We start from the raw sequence: 27,140 nt of genomic DNA on the forward strand, positions 1-27,140 counted from the left end.
CGGGAAACAGAGCGGACGTCGACGGTTCCCCCACCGCGGCAGGGTGTCCTCCGGAGGCGGTGGAGGTCCGGGCCGCCGGCGGTTCTGAGTCGCGCTGGCTCGGAGGAGCGCGCAGTGCTCCCCAGGACCCCCGCTCCCGGGGCTAGCCCTAGGCCGTTGCTTAGCGGGAGGGCGCGGGGAACGTTTCTGCGCGAGCTCTTCTTTCCGTGGGGGGGAGCGGCGGCAGACGGACGCGTGTCAGCGGCGCGGCGGCCATGGCGCGGCGGGAGCAGCCGGTGGTGTCGGTGTCGCGGTTGGCTGGGGTGACGCGGGAGCGGTTCCTACGAGAGATCTACCCCCAGGTACGGCTCCGCTTCCTCGCCTGGGCGCAGCCGAGCGCGGAGGGCGGGGCTGGAGGGCCGCGGCGGGCCGCTGGGCGCAGGCCGGGTGCTGCGGGCGGGGCCGCCGCTGGAGCGGGCTGCGGCCGCGCGGGCCGATCTCTGCGGGCAGATCTCTGCTGAGCTGCCGAGATGCTGTGGCAGCTGATCGCGCTGGCAGATCACTTTGCTCTGACAGTGGTTAAGAAAAGCATGATTGCTGTTCTTCTTGCTTTGTCGCCAGTGCTCCTTTTTTTCTCCAAGGTCCCGATTCAAAGCCAAAGCATCTTTCTGCTGATTTATTTTGTGTGCACTGATTCAAAGCCGTTTGTGGTTATCAGCACCAAGGAGCCTTAATATAGGTGGAAAGAGCTGCTTTCACGAGCATATAGCACCACCAGAGCTCCCAGACTGCACCTTAACTGTATGGTCTTTTGTTTGTTTTCTGCTAATCTCTGGCCAGAACGACTGAAGCTATTCCTTTGCCTGGCTTAATGGCGCCAGCACAAAGTGAGTCTTAGAATTGTCTTTGCCTCTCTGTATTCTTCTTCCTCCTGCTAGGAAAGAGCATGTAGATAGAGAAGCAGTCCCACGATTTACTGTGTTTTGTTTCAACGCTCAGCATTCTGATTCACTTTGTTCATTTGTGAACAGATCAGTGTGACTTTGTGTAGCGGCTCCCAGCATTCAACTGACTTGTTTGCGTGTTTGAAAAACTAATTTTTTCTTTTTCTGCTGGATGCTGTGATTATTTCACCATTGAATTTGTTCTGTTCCTTAGAGAAAGCCAGTAGTGCTGAAAGCAATGGAACTGGGCACTTGCACAACCAAATGGACAGTAGATTACTTGAGCCAAGCCGAAGGATCCAAAGAAGTAAAGATTCATGTTTCTGCAGTGCCACAGATGGATTTCCTCAGTAAGAACTTTGTGTATAGGTACTTCATTCCAAGGCCTCTTTGTATTTTAAAGGCACGTGCTTGTAACTTGCAGGCATACTTTGCATCTGTTTGAAGCTGAGGGTGAGAGTATGAAGATACTTTGTGAAAACTTCAAATTAAGTATCAACGTGCTGTCCTTGATTTATTCCACAAATATCTCAACACTCTGAATAAATACTTACAGGGTGGAAGGAGGGGCCAAACAGGGCCTTAAAAGTGATGGCGTGAAGAAGTGTTATAAAGGTACTTTCACAGAGCACTCTTCTAGGAAATTCGAGTCTGGCATTTGCTGGCATTAATAAAAAATAAAAAAACCCCCACACCCCAAAATCGTTGATACTGATGATACGCTATTTTTTTCTAATTATATGGTTATAATTATATATATGTTTATATATATTATATATATGTTACTGAATAGTGCTAGTTTCTGACTTGCCATGTGTCTGAACCTCTTTGAATGCTGGCATGTGGCAGGCATGCTTGCTATTCCACTCTAGAGGGATGTTACTGATTAAAACCAAGCTCCTTCCAAAGTTAGCACGTGCAGTTCTCGGAATGTTCAAACTACAGGATACCACACATTTCACCAGCTCTTTAATCTTGATGTGGGTCACATAAACTCTTGATCCCCTCTGAAGTTCTTCTCATGTAGCTGCCAAAACATTTCATCAGAGTTCATCTAATCTCAGTCATTGTGTTGCTCTTCAAGGGTAAATGCCTTTATTTTAATTGTCATTTGTTTTCCCCAAGAGGGAACAAGATGTGTTCAGACTGTTATACCTTTAAGAAGGCAGAAGCTTATGCTGTAAGTGTAAGCAAGCTATAAGTCTCTATGAGTGGAGCCTGTTGCTCAGGGGAAAAAACACATTATAATCATGCTATATGCTGCTCACTGCATAATGAACTTTTGAATCTTTGAAATTAGGTCATACTTGAATGACTTGGTCATATCTCCTTTTCTCTGCTCTATTTTGCTTCTTTTTATAACACCTCTTACTGCAGGTTCACATACAGTTGATCCAGCATGCTGGTTTTAGCAGGTTTGTAGACAGTCATGCGAAGGTGCTCTGATGGTGCTTCATTATAGCAGGTGTTAGGACTTTCACCTACTTCACTTGGAATTCAGGAGGCTTTTGCCCTTTCCTCAGCAAGCCCCTCATTCTAATATGAAGGTAGAATAAGTAGAACTAAAAGACCAGAAACACTGAGGACTTCACATGCAGTTCCATGATTTTAAACTGATGCATGCAAGTAGTACTGCAGTCCTGTTGTAAGTTGCATGCTCCTACCCTGTCTTTGCGTTGGATCTGGAACTCATTCAGCCACGCTGTGATGTGCTGCAGAAACCTGAATGTTTTTCTGCTGTTTTAGCTTTGCTAGCAGGTTCACCATGAGGTCAGATGTGTGCCAGTGCTAGCATAAGAGAGGAATGGGATGACCAGGGTAGACAGCTAGGGCAGAGCTGTGGCAGCACCAGCATGCATCACTTTAAGCTGTTGTGGAGCTGTGGTCTCACCTTCTTCAGTAGAAAATGTAAACAGGTGTTATAAAACAGTTCAGCTGAAGTCAGAGGGTTGGTTTTTGTTCGTTTATTTTTCTGTTGGCTTCAGTGGTTGTTGTATTTGACTATTACAAACAAGCCTAAAGCATATAGAGAAGTGGTCTAAGTACTGTCAGATGCAGGTCACATTATGGTAGAAGGGATAACAGAATCACAAAAAATTTTGCTTGAGGGTAGTTTCTTTTTAGCCCTGGCTAGTTGGTGGTTGCTCTGAAATTTGATGTTTACATGCAATATATTCGTTATCCAGTGACACTTAATGAGTTGAGATGGTGAGTTGAATCATCATAACATTGAATTCATCACATAATGTTCATGACAATGAATACATGTCCTATTACTACTTGTGCTTAGTTTGCCATTCAGTTATGAACTGATGCCAAAATCTGTAATGCTTACGAAAACCTCGCATTATTTAAATAAATATCTAACACTTTTATTGACTTCAGAGGGACAGGCTCTAACACCCAGTGATTCTTTTTTAATCTTCTGAAGTTGTGTTTAATAAATTAAAGGAAAACTGTAAAGGAACACTTGAAAATAACAAGATTCCTGTGTTTTGCTCAGCTGAGGTAGCACATATATAAAAAAAATCAAGATAACTGAAATAAATTTTATAGATCTACAAATGAAGATAGGTATCTGTTTTAATTCACAAACTCATAGCAGAAAATGCAGATATAAACATATGTACATGTAGTTTTCCTGATGCTGAGCTTTTCTGCAAATTTATAAAAATTGACAGTAAACAAGCCTAAAAATGACACACCATTAGAGAAATAGTCTAAGCAGGTACTGTCAGGCGTTGGCCACAGTTTGAGTCTGTTTTGACTGGGAGGAAATTTCTTGCGCTGTGACTCAAACCATTCAGACCTCTTAAGCTCAAGAAGGGATCTTATCGAAGTGAATAAATAGCTGATGGAGGGAGTAAAGAAGATGGAGCTGGAGTCTTCTCAGTGGTTCATAGTGACAGAACAAATGGCAATGGCACAAGTTGAAATACAGGAAATTCTGTTAAACTGTTTTTTAAAAAAACCCTCTTCTACAGTGAAGGTGGCCAAACACTGGAACAGGTTGCCCAGAGAGGTTATGGAGTCTTCATCCCTGGAGATATGCAAAACCCAACTGGACGCTGTCCTGGGCAATCTGCTGTAGTTGACCCTGCTCTTGGCAAGGGGGTTGAACTCCAGAGGTGCCTTCCAGCCTCAGCAATTACATGATTCTGTTTGGACATATATTGGGAACAATTTAATAAAGCAGAGAGGTTTGTAAATGCAGGATTTCTATCTTGGTAGAACTCTTCAAGCATCCACTGCAAACATTGATTAGTCACCATGTTTAAAAAAAATAAAAGTGGCATATTGCGTCTTCAGTTATACTAGATATGGTAAGAGAGCTTATGATTTTAAACCTGGCATTTAGACCATGTGTTGATGACATTGATTCATTGTATAAATTATAAATATTTAAATTTCAGAACTCTGCCTTTTGATGTATTTGTACGAAGAGCAGCTGAAGTCAAACACAAGGAGTATTTTCTTTCTGAGGTAATTTCCTTAGTGTCACAGTTTCTTCTGTCAGTTTTTTTGCCAGTATATGGAGGGGAAAATGATGAATTGTAATTTAAATCCTTACTCCAGTAAAGCACTTGATCTTAGATTGAACTGTTTTGTGTGGCTTGGAGCCAAGGGAAAAAAATGTGGGCAGAAATAAAAGTTGTTTTGTGTCTGTACAGTGTGGTTAACTTCAGTCATCCTGTTTCTGTTAACCAAAACTGCTTACATGAGCAAAATTTTCAGCATAAAATTTAGAAATCAAACCTTGCTTTAGAATAACAACTGTATCATTCATGCGTTTTGCAAGAAAATGTCATGAAGGTATTTCAGAGTCTGATTAAATCTGCTTTCAAAATACAAATACAGATTTATTGTAACTTAATTTGTGAGTAGCAAATGTGTGGCTACCTTTACGTATCGGTGGTTGAACTAGGGATTTTTTAGTTAACTGTGATAAGGAAGCAGTTTTGAATGCAGCCATGCTCTTCACCTTTTATGCTACATAGGACATTGTAAGTTTTGAAGCCAGTTGAAATATCTTCCTGTATCAGTGTTCTGAAGAACTTAAAGCAAATTCAGATTTTAATTTGAATCTGTTCAGTAACAGCAATGCTGGAGCAGTTGACAAGTCTCCCCCCGCTTTACTCTTCTAGTCTCAGTTAACATTTTTTCCCATTTCTTGAGATGAACAGCAGGGAGCAGTAGAGGAAAGGCAGTATAACAAAGTAGCTGAATTTGTAAATGCCATTTATTTGTTCTGTATTTTAATGAAGCCCTGCATTAGTTTAATGAGAAAATACACGCTTTTTGTTTAAGTGTGTTTGTAATTCTTAATAAAAACCAAAGCAATTCTCTTCTTGTGTTCTCTTCAGGATGAAAAGTACTATTTGCGATCAGTGGGTGAAGATGCTAGGAAGGTGAGTTGCTTGAGATTACAGTTCTAATATTGTAAAGTTGCAGTTTAGGAATATTTTAAGAAGCCTATTGTCATCCACTGGCTGTGTGGTACAGGCATACAACTTGTTTATGGTCACTTGGCCTGTGAATCTGGCTGGATTTAGGTCAGAATATTTAATCCTAAGTATCTAAAATAATTGCTGTTATACAAGAGTTTAGCTGATCACTGAAGAGTACATTCCTCACCTCCCATTCTTTAGCTTTTGTTGTAAACGAATATAAAAGGACTCCTGATGATCTCTTGCTACTTCAGTGTGATTTCTAGCGGCCAGGGTTCAAAGCAGCTCTCTGGCTGTTCTTATGAATATCGTTGACCAAGTCAGTGCTGAAAGGGTGACCGGGCAAAAAGCATTGCTATTTTCAGCTATTCACCAATGCTGAAGTTCCAGCCCTGTGTTTCATGTGATAGGAAATGATAGTGAAGTGCTCCCTTATTTTAATGTGCATATATGGTTCTCTAAGGGTTATGTCCTTTTTGTTTCAGGATATTGCAGATATCAGAAAGCAGTTTCCTATTTTGGCAGAAGATGTTCAGATTCCAGAGTATTTTGAGAAGGATCAGTTTTTTTCTAGTGTCTTCCGCATCAGCTCAGCTGGATTACAGTTATGGACCCATTATGATGTAGGTAATATATGTGTTTAGCATAAAATGTTGCAGATGGCATATAGAGTTGAGATATTAAGGTGCAAACCTCTGACAAGGATCAGTTAATGACAAACTTCACATATTTTGAAATAGTGAAATGAATCACGTTCAGTGGTACAGTGAATTTTAAATAGATGTATTATGCGGGCATACTATCTTACTGGTTTTATGTCCAGTTCCATACTTGTAAGATTAAATGATGTGTGAATTTTTTCTCCTTTTTTTTTTTTACTGTTTTGAGTTTCAGTTAAAAATCTGAAACACAGTAACTTTCAACATTTTCATCTTCAAGATTACCTTAATTTTTTTATTATAATGGCCAGATTGTTGGCAATTGTACAATGATTGTGGTGGTCTGTTGCTGCAGTGCAGTAGATTCCAAATAAGATTGTCTTCTAACATTGTGCAGTGTAATTCTGAATAAATTTATTTATAAGAAAAAGTTTTTTGCATTATAATTAGGAAAAAGAATCCTTTATCAACAGAAAGTCAGCAAAATGAGGTAGGAGTAACACTGAAAAAGAAAAGGAATCCCAAATATGTTTTATAATATATTTTGCTGGTTTATATGTCTAGAGTATGGTATGTCTTTGTGTTCTAAGATGGAAGAACTTGATTTCTATTTAAGGAAAAACACAAAGTTGTTGGAAAGCAGTATTGTGTTTCCAGGTATCCTATTTGTCAAGAATGTGCAGCTAAGGGGATAAAGTAACTCACATTCTTGAGTTTTTTAGATTAACTATATGTGGAAGCTCTTTTAGCTAATTCTTAAAATATGAAGGTCTTACTAGTTCCCTCTTTTAAGCTAATAATATTTTAGATTATTTGCAGGCTACGTATTAGTTCTTAACTCTTGGCTGACATCTCTCTTACTATGCTTATTCCAGGTAATGGATAACTTCTTAATCCAAGTAACAGGGAAAAAACGAGTTGTTTTGTATAGTCCTCGAGATGCACCGTATCTGTATTTATCAGGTATGCATGTCATCTAGTTCAGAGTTTGGTGATCATAGTTGCCTTTCCAGCTCACAAGTGTTGCACTGTGGAAAAAAAGTCACTAACAGACAGCTTGACGTAAAAGAAGTCATTTAGTCCCTTAACTCTGATCCTGTTTGTTTTAGTCAAAGCTAAGCATTTTGGTTGGGCAGGTTTAGAAAGTTGCAAAGGAGCACAGCAGCTTTCTGTCTGGTTCTTTCTTCAGCACCTAACTGTGGAGGAGTACAGTGTTCTGTCTGGATTCAAACTGGTGTTTTAAATGTCAGGGAAAGTGTCTTTTAGTGTTAATAAGGTTGCGGGAACAGAAGAAATATACACAACAGGAGAACATGTCTCTTCAGTAAATGAGGTTTGCCTGGTTTTTAGAAGAGCTACAGAACAATAAACCAGTATTAAATTTGATTCACAAACTGCCATTTCCAGCAATGTGATAATGCTTTGTTACTGTTGGAAGTGTAGGAGTGTTTATTCATTATTCTGAAAACTTCCCTAGGAACTAAGTCACAGGTGCTGGATGTGGATAACCCAGACTTAGAGAAATATCCCCTTTTTGTGAAAGCCAAGCGCTATCAATGTTTTCTGGAAGCAGGAGATGTGTTATTTATTCCAGGTAAGTTACAAATAGTTCCTGACCATATTGTGTTTATTTTAAACAGTTTTGTTTGCGATTTCTCATTTCTATGGATGGCAAGAGGTTACTAAAGCATTTCTGTGTTATAAGTTGGAGCATCTGAAGACACTGGCAAAACTTGTCTACTTCTCCCAACTGTACTAATTAGCCTAATAAAAGGTATTACTATATCTACCTACAAATCTTACCTTCCCTCAAGATTACACGGAATGCTTCTGAATTTGTGTCTTAATAGATTAGCATTATACACAACTTGTGAATTCCGAAACTACTTCAGTGGGCTGAGTTTTCTGAAGACAGAATTTGAGTGAAGTACCATTTCTGTTCTTCTGTAGCTCTGGCACTTAAGAACCATGAAGCACGTGATTTGATGGAATTTAGGGTGGTACTGTTACTCCTATTGAACCACTCCTGCTTGTTATTAATTTTTTATTTTAACTCATCATGAACTTGTGGCAGATACCTGTTCTGTTGCTTTTAATATTATCTGGGCAATATAAACAGGCCAGTAAACGAGAAGGCAGTAGGTTTTTAGGAAGTTTTAAAATAGATTCTTGGCCTTGGACTCGTTACTTAATTTTGAACATTTGTGTTTCTTTCTAAAGAAACTTTTGGCTACGGTTAGTGAAAGGTATGACACACTGTTGCTAATGTCCGCATACATAATTTCTGTTTTGTTCTATGCAGTACAGATACTAGTTTGTCTTTGCCAGTATAAGTGCTGGTCCAAACTTAAGACACACTTGGCACTCTTAAAAATGACAGGGGAGTATAGCTATTTTTGAGTACAAAGAATGGTGCTAGCTTTGTCAGCATTCTGGAATGCGTATCACTGAAAAAATGGTACTTTCTTTGACAAACGTGTGTTTATTATGGAGAAGGTAGCAGCAGCCCCTCTTAGTAACCTGAAAGAAACTTCACGTTCATTTCTCAGAATAAGCTTTTCTATGTCTTCAGCACATACAAGCAACTAAGCTGCAATAAGTACGGCATTCAGTCTTTTGGCTTAAAATTGAAATAGGGTAAATACACCATATTAAACTTATTTTTAAAATGTACTCAATGAGGCAAAGATGTCTTTGCTTCCTTATCACAGCCATGATGATTCAACTGCAAAGAATCATGACTTTACTATGAAGAGATAAGCAACTTGCATGGGTGACCTGGCTGATGCTGGCGGTTTACATTAGTGCTTGGACAATCTGTGCAAGGTTAGGGACTAAATCTATGAAAACAGATACCTGGAATCAGAGTAGACATGAGTGAGGTGAACAGAGAAGTTGTTTATTTTAATCTTAGACATGCTTATCATTTGCTTGCATTTGAGTATCTCTTTATACTTCAGCAATTGTTACTTCTGTGTGAAGTTATGGATCGACATAAATGTCTTGAAGAACTTCTTAAATTTGGTACAATGCGATATATTCAGGGATGAGTATTTAAACAACAAATACAGAAGCTGAGGCTTCTTCTCAACTAGATTTAGTTTAGGCAATTCTGACAATTGTTATGAGTCATGTGGAAATTTCAGATAATTTTCATTTTAGACACTGTTCTTTCTACAGCTCTGTGGTTCCACAATGTAATTTCTGAGGAATTTGGAGTGGCACTGAATGTCTTTTGGAAGCACCTTCCTGCCGAGTCCTACGATAAGAGTGACACTTATGGAAATAAAGATCCCATGGCAGCCTCTAGAGCTATACAGATCTTGGACAGGGCCTTGAAAACACTTGAAGAACTACCCGAGGAATACAGAGACTTTTATGCTCGGAGAATGGTGTTACGCATACAAGAAAAAGCCTATCGGAATGATTATGGATAAAATAACATTGCAATTCATCAAGCTTCTATGAAAATAGAAAACTTTATGTTAATATAGAAACTGTCCATGTGCACATATATACACTTTCCGTAAGACTAATAAAAACTATGTTGATAAACTTTGTTATAGATGAATGTTTATGGTTCAGCCTCAGCTGGCAACTAAACACCACGCAGCCGCTCGCTCACTCCCCCCCACCCTTGTGGGATGGGGAAGAGAATCGGAAGAGCAAAAGAACTTGTGGGTTGAGATAAGCACAGTTTAATAACTACAATAAAATAATAACTATAATAATGATTATGATAATGACAATAATGTTAATATAATAAAATGGAAAAGAAAGGGAAAGAAAGAAAAAAAAAGGGAAAAAAACCCACAGAAACATGAAGGATACAGCCACTCATCACCCGCTGACTGACGCGGCCAGTCCCCGAGCTGCGATTGCTGCCTCCTTCCCCCGGCCAGCTCCTCCCAGTTAACATACTGGGCATGATGTTACATGATATGGAACATCCCTTTGGTCAGTTTGAATGCGCTCTCTTAGCTGTGCCCCCTCCCCTCCCAGCTTCTTGTGCACCCAGCAGAGCATGGGAAGCTAGAAGAGTCCTTGACTAGTACAAGCGCTACCCAGCAACAGCCAAAACATCTGTGTGTTATCTCAACATTTTTTTCATGCTAAGTTCAAAGCACAGCACTATGCCAGCTAGAGTGAAGAAAATTAACTCTATCCCAGCTAAAACCTTGTAGATTTTTTTTCCTTGCTTTTCATCATGTGCAGTAAGTGCAGACTGCTTGATCTGGAGATGGTCTCTCTTCTACAATGAGGCATACAATTGCAGTGCCTGCACTTATAACTCTCTTTTTTTGGAGTGTTGTACTTAAATTTGTCTGAACAAAAGTTTTTATATCTGGGCTGGGCTGACAGCATGCTTAGAAGTAGCTGCACGTTTTCCTGAATGCTACCTCATTTACTAAAGTTTAGGAAAGCCGTAGTGGTTTCTGAGGACGCCCAAGAAAGCCATTGCTGGTGGTTGTAATGGTTATGGTTTCTTTTTGAGCAATAGCCTGGTAGTAAGTGTGGGGAGTTTCTGCTTTTGTGGTGAAACTGAGAGGGGGGCGTGGGGAAAAAAGCAAAAGGTAACCATGCAAGGTTAAGCTTAGAATTGTGCAGCAGCTTGACCACGAGGTGAATTACTTATGCCTTTCCTAGCTGAATAAGCTATTGTGCAGTAAACCCTGTGTCACTGCCCTGGTGCAGTCAGGCAGCATTGCTGTTTCTGCAGCTGTGAAACACTTGCAACTAATGTGCCCACAAATCCATCCTGCTACAGTCCTAGAATCTGAAATTTAAGTTCGTAGTTCTGGTGTAGATGTAGAATCTATTGGGAGCAGTGTTTGAGATGCATTATGTTACCATATGAAAGGGGGCTGCATCACACCTTTTGGAAGGGAGCTTGTTGTAGCGGCGTTGTAGATAGCTACTTTTCAGCAGATAGCAGTGCTTACAAAGATTAGGTGAAATAAAGATGGGCATCTCACAAAAAAGGTAGGTTGTGATTGTCCCTCTGAAATCCCTCTGATGTTTTTACTTGTGTTGTTTGGGGAACAGAGCACTTATCTGACTTAGGTCAGTCTGTTACTTCTAGCAGTTTTTGATAACACTAACTTCTCAGAAGCTCTTAGACTAAATAGATATGTAATGTTATTAAAGTGCTGGAAGAAACTTTCTCCAGAAGAGCAGGAGATTGCAACACTGTGCAGATTGTTCTTCTAAACCTGTTCTTCTTGGCAGTTCAATACAGTGAAAATAGTCTGCTACCATGTGAATGGGCGCCCAGCCATCTTAATGAATAGGCATGAATGGAACCAGCCAAGCAGTTCTGATGGGAGTCATTGTACGTTCTGAGGGTAGCATTTAAATTTGGGATCACAAACAGGTCTTCCAAAATTTTTGTTCAAAAACGAACAAGGATTGCTTGTACATACTGCTGAGACAGAAACTCTGTGTCTGCTAGGCTGGGGAAGCCTCTTGTCTGTTGGACTGGTAATGTCAAGGGCCCCACCTGAACTTCAGAGGTGTACAGAGCCTATTCTTTGAGTGTTAGGTCTGAATGGGGAGGCTCAGAGAGCCTGCAGGGCTAGAAAAAGCTGTGTTCCAGCATTGCGCCTGCACAGCTATCTCTTAACTCTAACCATCAGCAATTTCTCAATATACTAGCACAGAGAAGTAGCGTACTGATCCTCATTCTGCCTTTTCTTGATTCCCCATTCCCAAAAGAAAGTGCTAGCTTGGGGTCAGCAGGCCCCCTCAACACTCAAGTATAAATAAGGAAAGCTTTGTGGAGCAGCAATCAGTGTATGAGTGATCTGCTTATGTCTCGGCTTGTGAAAAGTGCCTGCTGTCCTCCAGCAGGAGGCTAAGAGTCATTTGGGGCTCTTGGAAAGAGAAGAAAGTAAAAGGAGGAAAATCCTGTAGGTCAAATGCATTCACTGCTGTGCCACCTAATGTTGATACTAAGATTTTCAATAATACTTACTTCATAGTATGTATGTAAAAAGCTTAAATAAGATCTGTCAGGCCACAAGTGCTCAGAATGCTATTTTGAATATTTTTCAATCCCCTTTTTTATTTTGTAAGGGAGGCTATTAAACTATTAATCTAAACACCTTAGGCGAAATGAAACCCTTGCATCCCTCAGTTGCAGTTGTTAGTGCTGAGGTAGCCCAGCAGGAAAGCTGCAATAACTCACTTGTTTAGGCTGGCATGAAGTTTGGGTTGGAAAGCGTGTATTTGACTGGAAAGAGAGGGTCATGCTGAATCACATGTGTGCCAAGTGCTATAGCAAGTGCAGCTATTTTTTCTTCACACTACCAACTTTAAAATGAAGCCTTATTTTTATTTTTATAGGTCAGCAAATGAGGTTATCCCACCCTTATCAGCTGGTGGATAACCCAATCCTGCTCATGCTTCTCTTCCAGTGTTCTGTGAGAAATCTCTGCATGATAGTGTGGGATTTTTTTACCCTCCCCATGATCCCTTTGGTTTTTACGTCTCTAAGACTGTCACAGTAAACCCCACCAGATGTGATGTAAGTGCATATTCAAGAAAGATCAACAGAAACTGTTCTATGCAGATCAGCGGGAAGACCAGCACAGTAATTGTTCTGTCAGGACACCCTTTTCTCCCTTTGAATCAGTTTCTTCAATTTCTTATTTAGTAACATCTATAAAACAGTCCTGAAATGCTATAAAAGAAGAAACCAAGCCGTTTAAAAATGTATTTTCTTAGTTTGAGCATAATGAGACTAGTAATAAAAATCTTGACGTTACTGTGTTAAAAAAAAATTACTTGGTGCTTTCTAACCACTGTGCCGCCTGGTGTGAAACAAGCAGCGAAGTGATGAATGAATGGTGAACACATTAAAGGAATAACTTCCAGGTAACATAGGGAGATACAAAGAAATGGAGCCACTGCCATTTTGTGCAAGTTTGTCCTTTAGAGAACTAAAGCAAAATGGGATCATGCCACAATAAAACAGATGAAGTTGTGGTAACAAGTAGTAGAAAAATAAACACTGGCCATCTTAAGCATTTAAAACAGCCACTTCAAACAGTGAAGTATTTCCTTCAACAGAGGAGTTAGGTGATGCAGACTGCCCGGGACTGAAAGATAAGTTCAGATATTTAAATATAGACAGTATATAAAACCAGCAGTTTAAACCTGGCCTACCCCACACTTTGAATTAGTCTAAAAATTTGATGACTGAGGCTTTCAAGATTTAAGTTCATTGCAAATCAACACCTGGAAAGAATTATTTATTCTTGGTCATACGAAATACAAAGGTCAACAAATAATTTCAGAAGATAAATGCTTTATACATTTTTCTTAATGTGGCTGCTGTGGAAAGAATCAAGTGAAAAAACTGACATCAAAATATTCTCTTGTCAAACCATTAAACAGGTCACTAAAACTCTGCCTATCATGTAAGTGCTGAAGATCTGATGTACCTAACTTCAGAATGTTTCTCTCTCCAGGAGCTACACAGGGTCTAGGTTCTTAATACAAGTGTCAAGTTAAATGCCTAATGTGAAAGGGTTTGACTTGATCATGAAGGATCAGAAATATATTTGCAATCCTTTTTAAATATGCAGGATGAAACTATTTGCCTCATTTGTGCGGTAGACCCACAACAGGACTTGACTAAGATGAGGATGATTTTACCATAGTAGAAGTTACATTGCAGATAGTGCGATCCAAATACGCATTACATCACAACTTAAAAAAAATTCCTGTACAGACTTGATTCTTTTTAGCTCTGGCCAAAATATATCTTTCCGAACCTAAGACATTTAGATGTTTCCATGCAGACAACACAGACGTTGAAGATACACGTTCTGAGACAGTAACTTTTACAAGGGATTCTCTGTAAGTTAGTGTCACACAATAACCAAAGATTCCAAAGTTACTAGAAGGACAGATGACAGTAAAGTTGCATGTGAAGATTTCCTGTTTTGGTCTGGGTCAGACTCTAGGAGTGGAGATAGATTCTGAGCTCTGCATGTGGTAATTCCTGAGCACAATGATCTCTTTTAAGTGGCGATTCCTGAGAGGAACAAGGGCAGATTACTTCCTTTCCAATTGTTCAGATCTGTTCCTAGTCAACATTTTTAAGAGCAGATTGAAAACATTAAAAGAACTGCTCAACCATGTAAAGTGTACAGCTCCACATCCAATGCTATGTTTGTACAAAAATGCTCAGGAGCTATTGCTTGCAATAACAACGCAGGTCACAGTAACGGACAATTTTTGCTGTACATGAATTGCTTACAACTTCCATCACAAAAAAAATCAATGTATTTCTCACGATGGGAACGAGAAAGAAGAGCTATACAGATAGCCTGTAATGGATGCAATAGCTTTATCTGACACCCAGGCTTGGGAGTATTGCTTAGAGGGCAAACTCTGGTGTGGGAGATGTGAAGAGCCTTGTTCTGCACTTCAGCACTGGTATGTCTCCAGAGGGTTTTCTGTGTCTTGCAGCAGTGCTTTCTTTAGAAACAACTCAGCTCTGAAGTGCCAAGTTTAACAAAGAAAACTAACAATCATGCCTGCAAGTGCTCTCTGAAAGCTTACTAAAGGAAGGAAAATTTGTTCTGAACCTTGAAGTAATGGCATTTTGCTCCTTTTCAAGTGCATGAGATGTTTATACACATGAATGAAAAACAGATAAGAATATATTTTTCCCTTTTGTTCTACCAGGTGCTTTTCTGGTCATTTGCTTAAGTAGAATTCAGAGCTTCTTGGGTCACTTGGAAACATGTAATGAAGCCCTCATGACAGGAAAGGACGACAAAGCCATCGCTACTTTATAACTCGCTCTACTCTACGTGCAAAATGAATGCCTGAATCAGTTTTATTGTGGTGTCTACAGTGATGTGGAACAGCTAATCCTGTGCAAGTGTTTTTTTGTCAGCAGGAGTGAATTATGCTGTTAATACCGATAGCATGAATTTAGTCAGAATCAGTATGTCTGGCATTGCGAGAAGCAGCACCTGTCTCTGCCACAGAGACGTTCTATGATGGTGGACTACTTGCTTAATGACTTCATGTCATTTTATTTGACTTAAAAACAGTCACCTTGCATCTGAACAGAGTTAAGAGATCTGCAAGACCAACAGAAAGCCAGCCTTGCAAGGCCTTAGGGTCTCCATCAGCAACATTTAAATGTGTCTAAATTTTCATCAGGTTATGAGCACCAAAAGTAAATATTTTTTTCTTTCATCTACCATCTTTTAAAAAAAATGAAATGAGATTTCAATATAAGGTTAAAAAGATTTTGAAGAAGTAACTCAGAAGGTGATTTGATGAGACTGTCTCTTGTGGATTGCAGCCTGAGACATCCGCCGTTGCTTTTGTATTGCATAGGGACAACAGACACACAATTCATGTTTGTGGATTCTGCTTGGCAGTAATGTACATAAAATAGTGGCTCGCAAACAGAGCACACACACTCCGAAGTTTTTACTGTTCTTTAACTTCTCTCTTGTGTTAACTAGTAAGACCCCATGTAATTTAAAATAAGCATTCAAGGTAAATGGATGAGTATACTTTAACCTCAGTGCTCAACTTTCAGACAACAAATATTGTTTATCTGGAGAGACAGTGAAGTAACTATTACCTTAGGAAAGACAGCATTGTAAAAAGCACCATAAGAGGGAGGTAAAAACAGGTGACATTTTCTTTATGCAAATAGATCAAAACGGACCTGTTGGGAAAACTTGAGCACATGATCATGCGCAATCATTTTTATCTGCGAATACCAACAGCTGTAACATCCTAACTCCTGAACTGACTTTGCAGTCTTAGTTAAAATAATTTCTATGAATATTTCATTACATAGCACTCCTGTTAGTTATCTCAATCAGCAACAATGTTAATTCAGTAAGATAGAATAGCTCACGATAAAGTGCTTGTGCTACCATAAGGGAGGCAGCAGGATGTTATCAATGGGAGGACAGAAAAGATTGCTCCTTTCAGCAACGCGTTAAGATTTGGACCCTTAATCACCTTCCAAATTAGGGGCTGATACTAATTTACGCAGTAGCATTTACAGAGGTGTGATTAAATTAGTCCTAGATAGGAAGAAGGCTACCAAAGTTTCTAGTATTTAAGATGCACACAAAATAAAATCATTTAAGTCATACAGAATCTGGACAATTTCACAGAATGGAACCCTGTTTTAAAGGAATTTAACAGGCATAGCTTAAAACATTTTAGCATTTCTCAAAATCTGGAGAATATCTTGTCTACTGTACAAGAAACAAGTTTGTAATATAAAGAATACCAGATATTACATACTACATCGTACTAAGTACTGTGTAATGTTGCTCACTCCATTCAAAAACAGAAACGTCTTGAACTAAACCACTGTAAGTAAGGACAAGAATCACTAACTTTAGGCATTGACATCTAAGCTTAATAAAAACCACTTTACAGTTAATGTTGAAAAGCAGGCATATACAAACTACAGCCCATAACTCAGAAATGTTCACACCCTTGAGTACTTCACGCCAGCTTTCCCATGTATGCAAGATGCCAGTAAGCTGTTCTAGCATTACAGATGCTGACTACACAAATACAACGCCTGCCTTGAAGAAAAGCTATCAAATAAATTTGTTTTTTTTTAAAACTAGGTCTTCACAAACACCTGATAAAGCTTAATCCACAAAACTTAACTGCACATTCCTTTTTTAATGGTTTTACATTCATATCAAAGTGGTTTCACCCACCAGAAATAGTTTATTTTCTACATGTTTGCAAAATTTATTTTGAGCATGCATTGTAGTGAATGACAGAGGCACATTCCAGCAGAGTACTACAACTGTTCAGAGAATGAAAACCAACCGGTCTTCCCTCCACAACATGAAGTCTCAAAACAAGATCAATTTTACAACAAAGTGCTTATTCTTCAAATTAATACAGCAACACTTGAGCCTATTTTATTTAATAGTTATTGTAAGCAGCCTACATCAAACAGGTTAATATTAGTTTCATACAAGAGCCATCCAGAAACTTCTGAAGACAATGTCAGTATTTTACTGTTTCCAAAAGCTTGCAACAACCTACTCCTGCTGTTTCAGCTGGCACAGAATTGTTTAGAAATTGGTCTGTGATCTGCACTGTTATTGGATAGGTCAAGTTTTAGCATACTCAAGTTAGCCTGGTCAGTCTGAAACTGAAATGAGAGGGAGCAAGATTAGTGGGGTGTTTGGGGTTTTCTGTTGTTTATTTTTTTAAATTTTACTTTATAATAAAAGATATTTCAAGCAATTTGTAGGCTTTCTATTAAAACCACTATTAGGTGACCCATATTTCCTTTACAGAAAAAAGTCCTCACATGTGGTGCAACTGCTATCAAAAGGACCGAAAAAGGGCAACAGCCTTCCTTGGAACACATAAGCAAATTGTTGTAAGCCCATTAAGAAGGTAATCAATAAACAGGGTTGAACAAAGTCTCCAAGAAACATTTTTTTTAAAAAAAGCTGATGGAACTAGATTTCAGATTCTTTTTATAAAAGGTTAGAATTAGTTTGCATTGTTGCACTGTTTTTCCATCATTAAAATAGCTTATATCCCCTTTTGATCAACTAGATACGTTAGTCTAACTATTATTGGCAACAGAGTTCCCATTCACATTTTAAGGTGCACACTGGATGCATAATCCCACTGCCCTTAATATTTTGAGTATTACAAAAATTTTCTTAAGAGTTCAAGACACTTTTCTCATTCTTCAGTGATCACCAGCATGTGGACAACCTCTGCAAGAGTTGTGAAAATACTGTCTCCAGTGAACCTTGTAAGTTTTAATGATGCCAATAGAAGAAAGATGACCCAGGACTTGACCTCCACAGTGTAAGAACCACAAGAAGCAAGAAGCAGGGAGATGTTGCTAAGGGATCAAACATAGGAACACAGTTGAATAAAATGCCTTTTTTTCAGAACTGAGCCACATTGTGTAATCTCCAGTGTTTTGCTAACTTGCTTCTGTATTCCTATACTTCAAGGAAATCCAAAACCATTTAAAGCTACTGGTTCACTGTTAATAGCTGCACTTGTCTTTAAGAGTGATTCTAAGATTTATTTATAGATAAATGGAAAAAGTTAGTTACAACAGTAGAAAAGTTCCACTAATACCCTCAGTTGTCCATCTTTCAGTAATTCTGAAAAACATTCAGGTTTGGGGCCTGAACTAGATTACATCTTTTGTATCCGATTTGCCCAGCTTTATTTTTAGAGGTTTTTTTCCCCCCCCGTAAGAAAAATTAGGCTCTGAAAATAGGTTTTGGGTGGCTCTAGAAGCAACTACTGCAATGCATTTAAAGGAGATAATACTTCTGAAAACGGAAGCATTTTGAAACAGCTACAGTCAACATAGTCTAAAAATTTTTATGCAACTTGTAATACGTTATGGACTTATGGCTCAACTTAGATCAACATCAATGCAGCAATTATCAGGAAAAACCTCACCAGTCCAAGTCAGGGATAAAGACACCTCTTGACTTGAAAATACAGATATTACTGCTGGTCCTTACAGAAGTTAGTCAAAGCAATGGCAAGATGTGTTGAAACTACACCCTCATCAACATTCTTGGTCACTTAACATAGCTATGTCAAAATTTTCAAGTCCCCAGGTGAAATGGCTATTCACTAGCAGATACTACATAATGAATTAATGAAACTTTATAGCCACAGAAAAGGCAAGGCGCACATAAGGAAGAAAAATGGATTGGCACTATTATTCCAAAGGTAAGTATTTGTGACTTTGTTTCAATTAGGAGAAATATTACAAAACTGGAAGATTTAATTAACTAATTAAAACAATTTTCACCGAAATACGTAAATAAGATTGTTCTAGCAATCATAATTTTCCTTAAGCCAAAAAACTAATGTTCTATCTGTTATTGACAAAGACCAAAGCTTTTAACCCTGGAAGCTACTAAACTGAAGTATCCAGATGTTTCAAAATCTTGAGTACTGTACTTTAAACTCCCATTAAAGGCAGTACATGATGCTAGACATCCAGGACTAAAAATTTTGCCAACAGGTTGACAATAAATGTTCACATTTAACATAAAACCATGTACAGGATAGTTCTTCATAACACTTTTTTCCAGGAATCAAATGACAACAGCTTTTTTAGGTATGGGGTCCCAATCCTCCTTCTTAAGCTACCAAAATTTAGAGTATCTATCAGCAACACAGGACTGATTTAGTCTTCTCTTCAGAAAGCATCTGCTCGAAGTTGTAAATCTAGATGACAACATTTACAGTGTCAAAAGTGCTTTCACAATTAATATACTATTCAGATACATACAAGTCTCAGAATACTTCATGAACTCTGAAATGGTTATCTAAGGAGGGAACGTCATCAGCAAAATGTAGTTGATCATTTATATCCACACCAAAATCTTCAAGTATCTGGACAAATTTCTCATGCTCTCTCCCAATCCATGACCTCATTGTGTCAAAGACTTGGTATGGCGTAACATGAGCATGAACTTCAATTCCTGTCTGTGCAAGTTCTTTCAGCACTTCAGGGTAAGTAACCCAAGTATTGCTTCCTCCTGAGTGACCACCATCCAACCAGTAAATTGCTTTTATGTTTTTTAAGAAGGCATCTGTATTCTTGTCTTTTTTAGCTTCCTTCAGCTCATAAAGCAGCTGGTTCAAAACCACACAACCTTTACTGAAGCCAATCAAAGTGAACGACACTGCACCTACAGCAGACGGTATAATGACGTTCATAGCAGAATTATTAGAGCATTCACAGTCTCTCTCTCCTTCTGTGGATGAGCAGCCATTTGTTGCAGGAACAGACTGTGGCTGTATTTTACAAGCAGCTATTTTTGCATCTTTTCCGACACCATGCACAATTTTCTGGGACAGCAGAATATTCTGAGAGAGTTTGAATGCATTAACTAGCAACGCATGGAGATGCTTGAAAGCTCCAAAGTCAATGCTGTGCTCTGGTGCTCCAAACATGTTGCTCGCCACAAAGTTGTCATAACAGCTGAATTTGTGCAGATGCATTCGAGAACACTTTACAACCCAAATAAAGCTATTAGGGAACCGGCGAGCAAGTATGGTAGCAACGTTTTCAAAACTCCAGTGCTCCCACTGAAAGTTTTCTGGGTGGCAAGACATGATGTCATGATAGTTCTGAAAATTAAAACAAAAAACAAACATAAAAGATGCATTACTACATTGTGAAACTACTTCAGCTCTGCCTAGTGTACTTATTAGAAAGGACCATAACTAACAGAGAAGCAAGCGTTAAGGAGGTACTCACTTGCTAGGCTTCCATAACAAGAAACACATTAAAGAAACTGGCATATTTAGATTTATTTATTCTATTTTAATATTTTTACCACACGTTTTTAATACCCCCAAAATGAACACAGTGAGAATAAGCATATGGAAGTATTCATAATTTTTGTTGACTTCACTCCAAGAGAAGATTAAGGTACTTAACTTAGTATGATGCAGAATACATAATTTGACTGTATTATTTCCATCTGCAGAAATACCGGTTATCTTATTACAGACAAACAACAGACTTGAAACTTCACAATAAATTTTCTATTTTTTATACAGGGGAAAAAAACCCTCTCATTCAGCTGTAGGGAGTCTTTAATTCCCTGTGTTCACATCCCTCCAGGGCAAAGGTGGAAAAAAATTAAACGCCAAGTCATGAATGATCCTCACCTCTGAATTCATAATGGCAGGGAATCCTAATTAGCTTATTTTCTTAAGAAATAATAAAGCCATACCCAGGAATGGTAGTCAAGAAGTTGGGGTTTTTTTAGGGCATTCCAATCCTTAAAATGAAAAATCCACAATGTTCTCCATCTTTACAGAAGGGGAAAGCCTTTTCTCAGAACAAAACGACACTACCCCTGCTTTTGAGAAGCAACGCCTTTTGAGAGTAGCTGTCCACCCAGAGTATGTCACGTTACAGAGGTCGGCCACACGTTTAGGGATAGCACTTCAGAGTCCCGCTTTGCAGCTGCCCGTCAACTCGGGGACGGCGCGTGCCGCCTTCGGGAGACGCTGCGGGAGCGTCGGCGCCCGTGACACACCGGCAGGCCGCTGCTGGCCGTCTGCGCACCTGCACGGCGGCGCGGGGCCAAGCCTGCCGAGGACAACTTGCCACCTTAGGATCTGATCGTCTCCCTTCCACTGAGACGCTCTGATACGACTTCGGATACCGCCGTCACCGCCAGGAATGTCAGTCTCGGGCGGCACGACAGAAGACGACTCCCCCTCCGCCGCTGCCTCACCTCAGGGCTCAAGCACGGCCCATTCCCGCTCCGTTCACCCGACGGCGGCGGGCAGGCAGCGCGCAGGAGATGCTTCCCGCCGGGCAGAGCTCCGACTGGCCGCGGCGGGATCCCCGCCCCCAGGCCCCTCCGCCGCCTGCCGCTCCCACCCGCCATTGCTGGCGGCCCTCGGCCCGACGTACCTGCACGTCCCCGGGGAAGTAGACGACGTGATGCTGCGGCGGGGCCGGGCCGCGCGGGGCCGGCGGCAGCAGCAGCAGCAGCTCGTTGGCCCGCTGCGGCTCCGCGCCCGGCACCTCAGGCAGCCGCAGCCAGGGCGGGCTCAGCCGCGCTGAGGAGAAGCCCGCACCGCCGCCGCTCGCAGGCCCCGCGGCGCAGGCGGCCGGCGCCCCGCAGAGGCTCATGCTCTTGCCCAGGCAGAGGGCGGCGGGGGCGACGAGCCCCCGCAGCAGCGAGGTGGCGGCCAGCAGGCAGCGTCTGCTCATGGGAACACCGCCGGCCGCCTTCCCTCCCGCCCGTTCGGGCCCCGGCCGCGCACCGCGCCTGCGCGCTGCCCCCGCCTACCAGCGCCGCCCGCGGCCCCCTCCACGGACCCGGCAGGGGGCGGTGCACGTGCGCGCCGCGTCTAACGGCTGCCCACCTCGGCGCTGACGTCACCGAAGCCTTTAAAATGAGCGTGGCGGGAAGCAGGGTGTTGCTAGGCTGGCGTCGCGCGGCTGGCAGTGTTCTCCCTCGGGGCGCCCCTCACAGACTCCTGGTGCTTTCTCTCAGTGCTGTTCTGGGTGCCCGTGCTCCCCCGCTGGGGTCGGGCGCTGGTCTGTTCCCGGGTGCCACCAGGCTCTTCTCCCCTCAGGCTGTATGGTGCCCAGGTGAGCCTCTGCCTCATCCTGCCCTTGCTAAAGCAAAGTTGAGCTGACAGTGCCCAGCTGGTGTTCTGTCAGTGCTGCCTTAGCTTGAAAAAAGTGCTAGGCTGATAAACCTTGAGGAAAGGCAGGCCAGTAGGTACCTCTGAATTACACAGCGTGACTGTAGAAGGCCTCCTGCAGTGCAGTAAAACCCCAGATTGTGTTGCTGTAGAACAGCTACAGCACCAGGGTATCTTATACTCCACATAGAGCAGTTAATTTCAAAACAAAGAAGTACATGGATTTAGTTATTTTCTAAGGGTGTTGGCTGAATTCTTTTTAAAAGCAGTGTGCTTTTAAAATATGCTTACTTTGGTTATAGTAGTACTCTTAGATCAGAGGAAAAGCTTTCATGTGTACAATTGTGAGAAACTCTTCATTTTACATGGCAAGCAAAGCAAGGAAACAGACCTTTCCTTTTTTCTTAAGTATTCCTACTTGGTTTCTCTAGAATTTTCCTATTTCATCTGTTCATTCATTTGTTCTATTTTCGTAGTCTAGTTAAAAATGCTTGAATGCAAACCTGGGAAACTACCAGATACCAAGTCTGACTAATTGAGTCAGTTGTGCAAGAAAGCAGAGTTAATTGAACAGTAGTTGCATAATCAAGTGGCTTGGATCAAACTATTAACTGCTTATCTTATTGGAAAATTCAACAAATGAAAAGGAAGTATGGTGATATTAAGGTTATTTGTCATTACAGCAAGCTAGTAAGAAGCAGAGTACTTTGAAGTGGCTTGTTTTCTAAGTATAAATTCTGGCCTGTGTGTTTTTGTGCAGCCTACTCATAGAGATTCAGTTTGAGCAATTATGTGTTTGTGGTCTACTCAACACACTTGTATTTTTCATGGGTATGTCCTTGGGCTTATGCAAGCTCAACAGTTCTTTCTTCCCGTATTCTAAAGCTCATCCAAAGCCTTTTCCAGAAAGCAGACCTTGTAATTGCAATCCACATACAACCTCAGAAGAACATTGCATTGTGATGTACACTTTGAGATTTCATTGTTTATTTTATGTAAGTAATACATATTTTTCTTTATTGCAGAAATCAGAAGAAGGTCGATGCCTGGTCCTCTTGGTGAAGAGGGTAAGATGTTTTAAAGGGTGTTTTTTCACTTTGTGTGTTTATAGGGATAACAGGCTAATAAAAGTTTTTGGTGTCTCTCTGTCTTATAGATGTTTTTTAATTTGAACTGCTTATTTTTAAAGTTAACATTACTATTTCTTGTATGAAAATTATCTTTTATATGGTTAGAGCTTTTTTCTCAAAGCCTGAAAGAAAAAAAAAATCCAACTTTTTGCTCACCAGCAGATGGTGCTGTGCGGCATAGTTTGAAAAATCTATCAGAACAGCCATCCAATTATAATTGCTTTCATGTCTTGGGAGCCTGATGTTAGAGGTGCATTTCAGCAATGCTTTCCTTTGTTTAGCAGCTGATTAATATAGGCAATATTTCTAATACCTTTACAGTAGAACTAGTGGTCAGTTCCAAAGTCTGTCTTTGGAACTGGAATTCCTCTGGGAATTCCTGCCTGTGCTCCCAGGAGTTTAAAACTCTGAACAATTTAAAACCATAGAGTGGCAGAGGCTGGAGATGGTCTAGACCAACCTACCTGCCCAAAATAGGGTCAGCTCGAGCAGGTTGCTCAGGACCATGTCTAGCTGGGCTTTTGAATATCCTGTTCCAGTGTTCGATCACCCTGAGAAGAAGAAAGGTGTTTGTTGATGGTTAAACACTTTCCAGTATTTCAGCTTGTGCCCGTTGCTTTGTGTCCTGTCACGGGACACCACTGAGAGGGATCTAGCTCTCTTGTCTTTACTCACCGAGTCAGGTGCTTGTACACGTTGATAACATCCCCCTGAGCTTTCTCTTTTCTAGGCTAAACGGTCCCAGCTTTCAACCTCTCCTTGTATAACAGATGTTTCTGTCTCTTAATAATGTTGGCAGCTTTTCATTGGACTTGTGGCACTATGTCCATGCCCCTCTCATAGTGGAAAGTGCAGAACTGGATACAGCACTGGCGATGCCACATCTGAGTAGAGGGGAGGCACCACCTCTCTTAACTTGCTGGTGAAGCTTTTTCTAACACAGCCCAGGATGCTGTTGGCTGCCTTTGCCACAAGGGCACATCGCATGCTGTGTATTTATCACTTATATGGCATATTTAGGATTTTCCTGTAGCATATATCATCTAGGAAGTCTCAATGTTTAATCTGTTCACATAGCCAGCAGGATAACAGACTCCAAATACCTGCTTTGAAGAGTGGTTTTTTGGACCTAAATATATATATATATATCAGTATAGTTGAGACCCACAAAATAAGTCAAGTATAAGAACTTAGGATGCTTTCTGATGGAATTACAGGCTATGTTTAAATAAAAGGTAGAAATGGATGCCTGAATTATCTCCTAAAGGTAGGCACATAAGCCAGTAGTTTGGTTTTTTTTCTGAAAGGAGTTGAGCTATCTAACATGCCACCTGTATGTTTTAGAGATCAAACTATGAAGAAGATCCAAATCTGTCTGTCACATACTCAGATACTTGGCTTGACTACCTGGAGGAGCAGTAGTAAAGTTGGATAATAAAGACATCAAGTAAATGTTTGCAACTGTGGGACTCTACTTCACCATTGCTTCTGCAAAAGGCTGTGGTGTAGCATTGCTTGCAGGAAGGTGGGGCTGTACTGGAGTTAGTGGGGCTCTGTGTGAAAGGAAGACTCATTTAGGAAAAAAGTTAGGGTCAAGGTTCCTAAAAGTCTTGAGGGATTTGGGTTTGTTAGGAGTGCAACTTATTGTGCCTAGGGCCAGCTAGAAATATTTGGGTGTTCACTTTGGAATCTCCCCAAGCAAATCCTTTCTCCTTCTGGTTTGAGTTTTTGGGGTATAGTTGTAGAATGTTTTTTAGATTTTTCTCTATGAGCATGCCCTAAGGCTAAAATCTTAGTGGAAACTCTCACAATGCCTCTGCTAATGAAGTGAATTTAAGGAAAAAATCTCTAGCTCCCTCCATACAACTGTGTGTTTCTCTTCATGCAGGCAGATTTTCTTAAGCCAATTTTGAGCAGTTCTGGTCCATGCCAACACTAAAAGGTTTAATCAGAAGAGCTAATGAAACCTTGTCACTTCTGTTCCCTATTAGGTACTGTGCTAAGGAAATAATAGTTAAGACCTGCTAAATGTATAAGAATAAGAAAAAACACAAGTGATCTGCTTTTCTCATATGAAGGGATATTTTAAAAGAATTGCCCACAAAAGTATGTGGTGTGGTTTAACCCCAGCTGGCAGCTAAGCACCACCCAGCTGCTTGCTCACTCCCCCCCAGTGGGATGGGGGAGAGAATTGGAAGGGTAAAAGTGAAAAAACTTGTGGGTTGAGATAAAGACAGTTTAATAGGTAAAGCAAAAGCTGTGCACGCAAGCAGAGAAAAACAAGGCATTCATTCACTACTTCCATCAGCAGGCAGGTGTTCAGCCACCTCCAGAAAAGCAGGGCTCCATCACGTGTAATGTTGATTTGGGAAGACAAACACCATCACTCTGAATGTCCTCCCTTCCTCCTTCCCCCAGCTTTTTATTGCTGAGCATGATGTCATATGGTGTGGAATATCCCTTGGGTCAGGTGGGGTCAGCTGTCTGGGCTGTGCCCCCTTCCAGCTTCTTGTACACCCCCAATCTACTTGCTGGTGGGGTGAGAAGCAGAAAAGGCTTTGGCTCTGTGTAAGCACTGCTCAGCAATAACAAAAACATCTCTGAATATTCAATGCTGTTTTCAACACAAATCCAAAACATAGCCCCATACTAACTACTATGGAGGAAATTAATTCTATCCCAGCCAAAACCAGTAAAATGGGAGAGCATGAAAATTAGTCCATATCTTAGCCAGAATTCAGATATGCACAACTGCCAAAACAATGAAGTAGGATCTCTTTTGGTTATAGGAAATAATGGTATACATAACCTGTTGCTCCCACTTAAAATAGAAAGCACTGACCTATTCATACTTTCAAAAAGGTACAAGAAATCTTCCACAGTGTACTGTAAATTTTTATGGCAGAATGATTGCTCTGAGTTTGTTTCTAATCTTTGTCATGTGGCTATTGCAATAGGTAAGCAGATTCAACAAACTTGAGGGAACCAGCCCTTTCAAATATCACCCAATGTAGGCATGAAATACTACATTTTGAGGGCCTTTGTCAGCCTGCACATTTGTCCTGTTCTCTGTGATACTTCATTCCTCCATTCTTCTGTTTTCTTATTCTTTACAAGTTTTTGCTTGCTATATTTTCTGTCATTGCAGAAGGAAAGACCTTTTCTTTTCACGTTCTCTTCTTACCACATTTGGTCATCTTTGCCTACAATAGCCCTCCCTGTTTTCACGTACTGAATCAGTCATGAGCTAACCACTGAGTTGCTAGCCTGTCCTGTATGCCTGTGCAGTTCACTGCTCACTTTTTCTGCCTAAACTGTAGGTTGGACAGGGAGGTAAAGTGCATAGTGTTTCTCCATGACTCAGCAGAAGTCTACCCATGTATCTCAGGGAGTTTGGCAGAAAGAATGCGTATCATGGTTGATTAGTAGTGATGAAAGACTTGCATATCAAAATTTATTCCCCTGGAGAGAAGTAATGGCTTATTCACCATTTCAGTCTCTCTGAGCTCCCATACAGACCTTTGTGGCTGCCTGCAGAGTGGTTAATTACTTTCATCAGAGGCAACTATATCTGCAGTTTCTAAGTAGAAAGGGTACCGCTGCAAAAGTAATCTTTATTTACAATCAAAGTACTTTTTCTGGAGTCAGCTGTTTCATTGCCTTTATAGCTCATATATGAATCCTGTTCTTTCATTCAGAGTGTATGCAAACAGCACAGAATGTAATATCATTCTGGTTGTATGTATTTTCTCAGACCAGGAAAATTTGTTGTACTTC

General features: G+C 40.6%; 2 protein-coding genes across 4 annotated transcripts; one reads left to right on the top strand and one right to left on the bottom strand.

The window, feature by feature from the left end:
- Positions 1-223: 223 nt before the first annotated feature.
- TYW5 (tRNA-yW synthesizing protein 5) lies at positions 224-9,585 on the top strand. 3 transcript variants are annotated; one of them, XM_075093850.1, is made up of 8 exons: positions 224-341; positions 1,138-1,292; positions 4,337-4,406; positions 5,288-5,332; positions 5,857-5,994; positions 6,906-6,993; positions 7,508-7,624; positions 9,211-9,585. In XM_075093850.1, the coding sequence occupies exons 1-8, from the start codon at positions 255-257 to the stop codon at positions 9,465-9,467; spliced, it is 957 nt and encodes a 318-aa protein (XP_074949951.1). In that variant the 5' UTR covers positions 224-254; the 3' UTR covers positions 9,468-9,585. The 3 variants fall into 3 exon arrangements, with proteins under 3 accessions (XP_074949951.1, XP_074949954.1, XP_074949952.1); XM_075093853.1 differs by having other exon boundaries at positions 1,138-1,273; XM_075093851.1 differs by lacking the exon at positions 7,508-7,624.
- A 3,682-nt stretch (positions 9,586-13,267) lies between these two features.
- Positions 13,268-21,880, bottom strand: C5H2orf69 (chromosome 5 C2orf69 homolog). The gene is made up of 2 exons (XM_075093848.1): positions 21,491-21,880; positions 13,268-20,187 (listed from the first exon to the last, which is right to left on the bottom strand). Exons 1-2 carry the CDS (start codon positions 21,791-21,793, stop codon positions 19,348-19,350), a joined length of 1,143 nt encoding a protein of 380 aa, XP_074949949.1. The 5' UTR covers positions 21,794-21,880; the 3' UTR covers positions 13,268-19,347.
- Between the last annotated feature and the right edge of the window lie 5,260 nt (positions 21,881-27,140).

Source organism: Phalacrocorax aristotelis, chromosome 5, assembly GCF_949628215.1.
Source record: "Phalacrocorax aristotelis chromosome 5, bGulAri2.1, whole genome shotgun sequence".
NCBI classification, from domain to species: domain Eukaryota; kingdom Metazoa; phylum Chordata; class Aves; order Suliformes; family Phalacrocoracidae; genus Phalacrocorax; species Phalacrocorax aristotelis.

Coding starts and splice junctions, on each gene's coding strand:
- C5H2orf69 (XM_075093848.1), bottom strand. CDS start 21,793: ATGAGCAGACGCTGCCTGCTGGCCGCCACCTCGCTGCTGCGGGGGCTC. Junction 20,188..21,490: donor ACTTCCCCGGGGACGTGCAG/GTACGTCGGGCC, acceptor TTTAATTTTCAG/AACTATCATGACATCATGTC.
- TYW5 (XM_075093850.1), top strand. CDS start 255: ATGGCGCGGCGGGAGCAGCCGGTGGTGTCGGTGTCGCGGTTGGCTGGG. Junction 5,333..5,856: donor TGGGTGAAGATGCTAGGAAG/GTGAGTTGCTTG, acceptor TTTTTGTTTCAG/GATATTGCAGATATCAGAAA. Junction 5,995..6,905: donor AGTTATGGACCCATTATGAT/GTAGGTAATATA, acceptor TGCTTATTCCAG/GTAATGGATAACTTCTTAAT.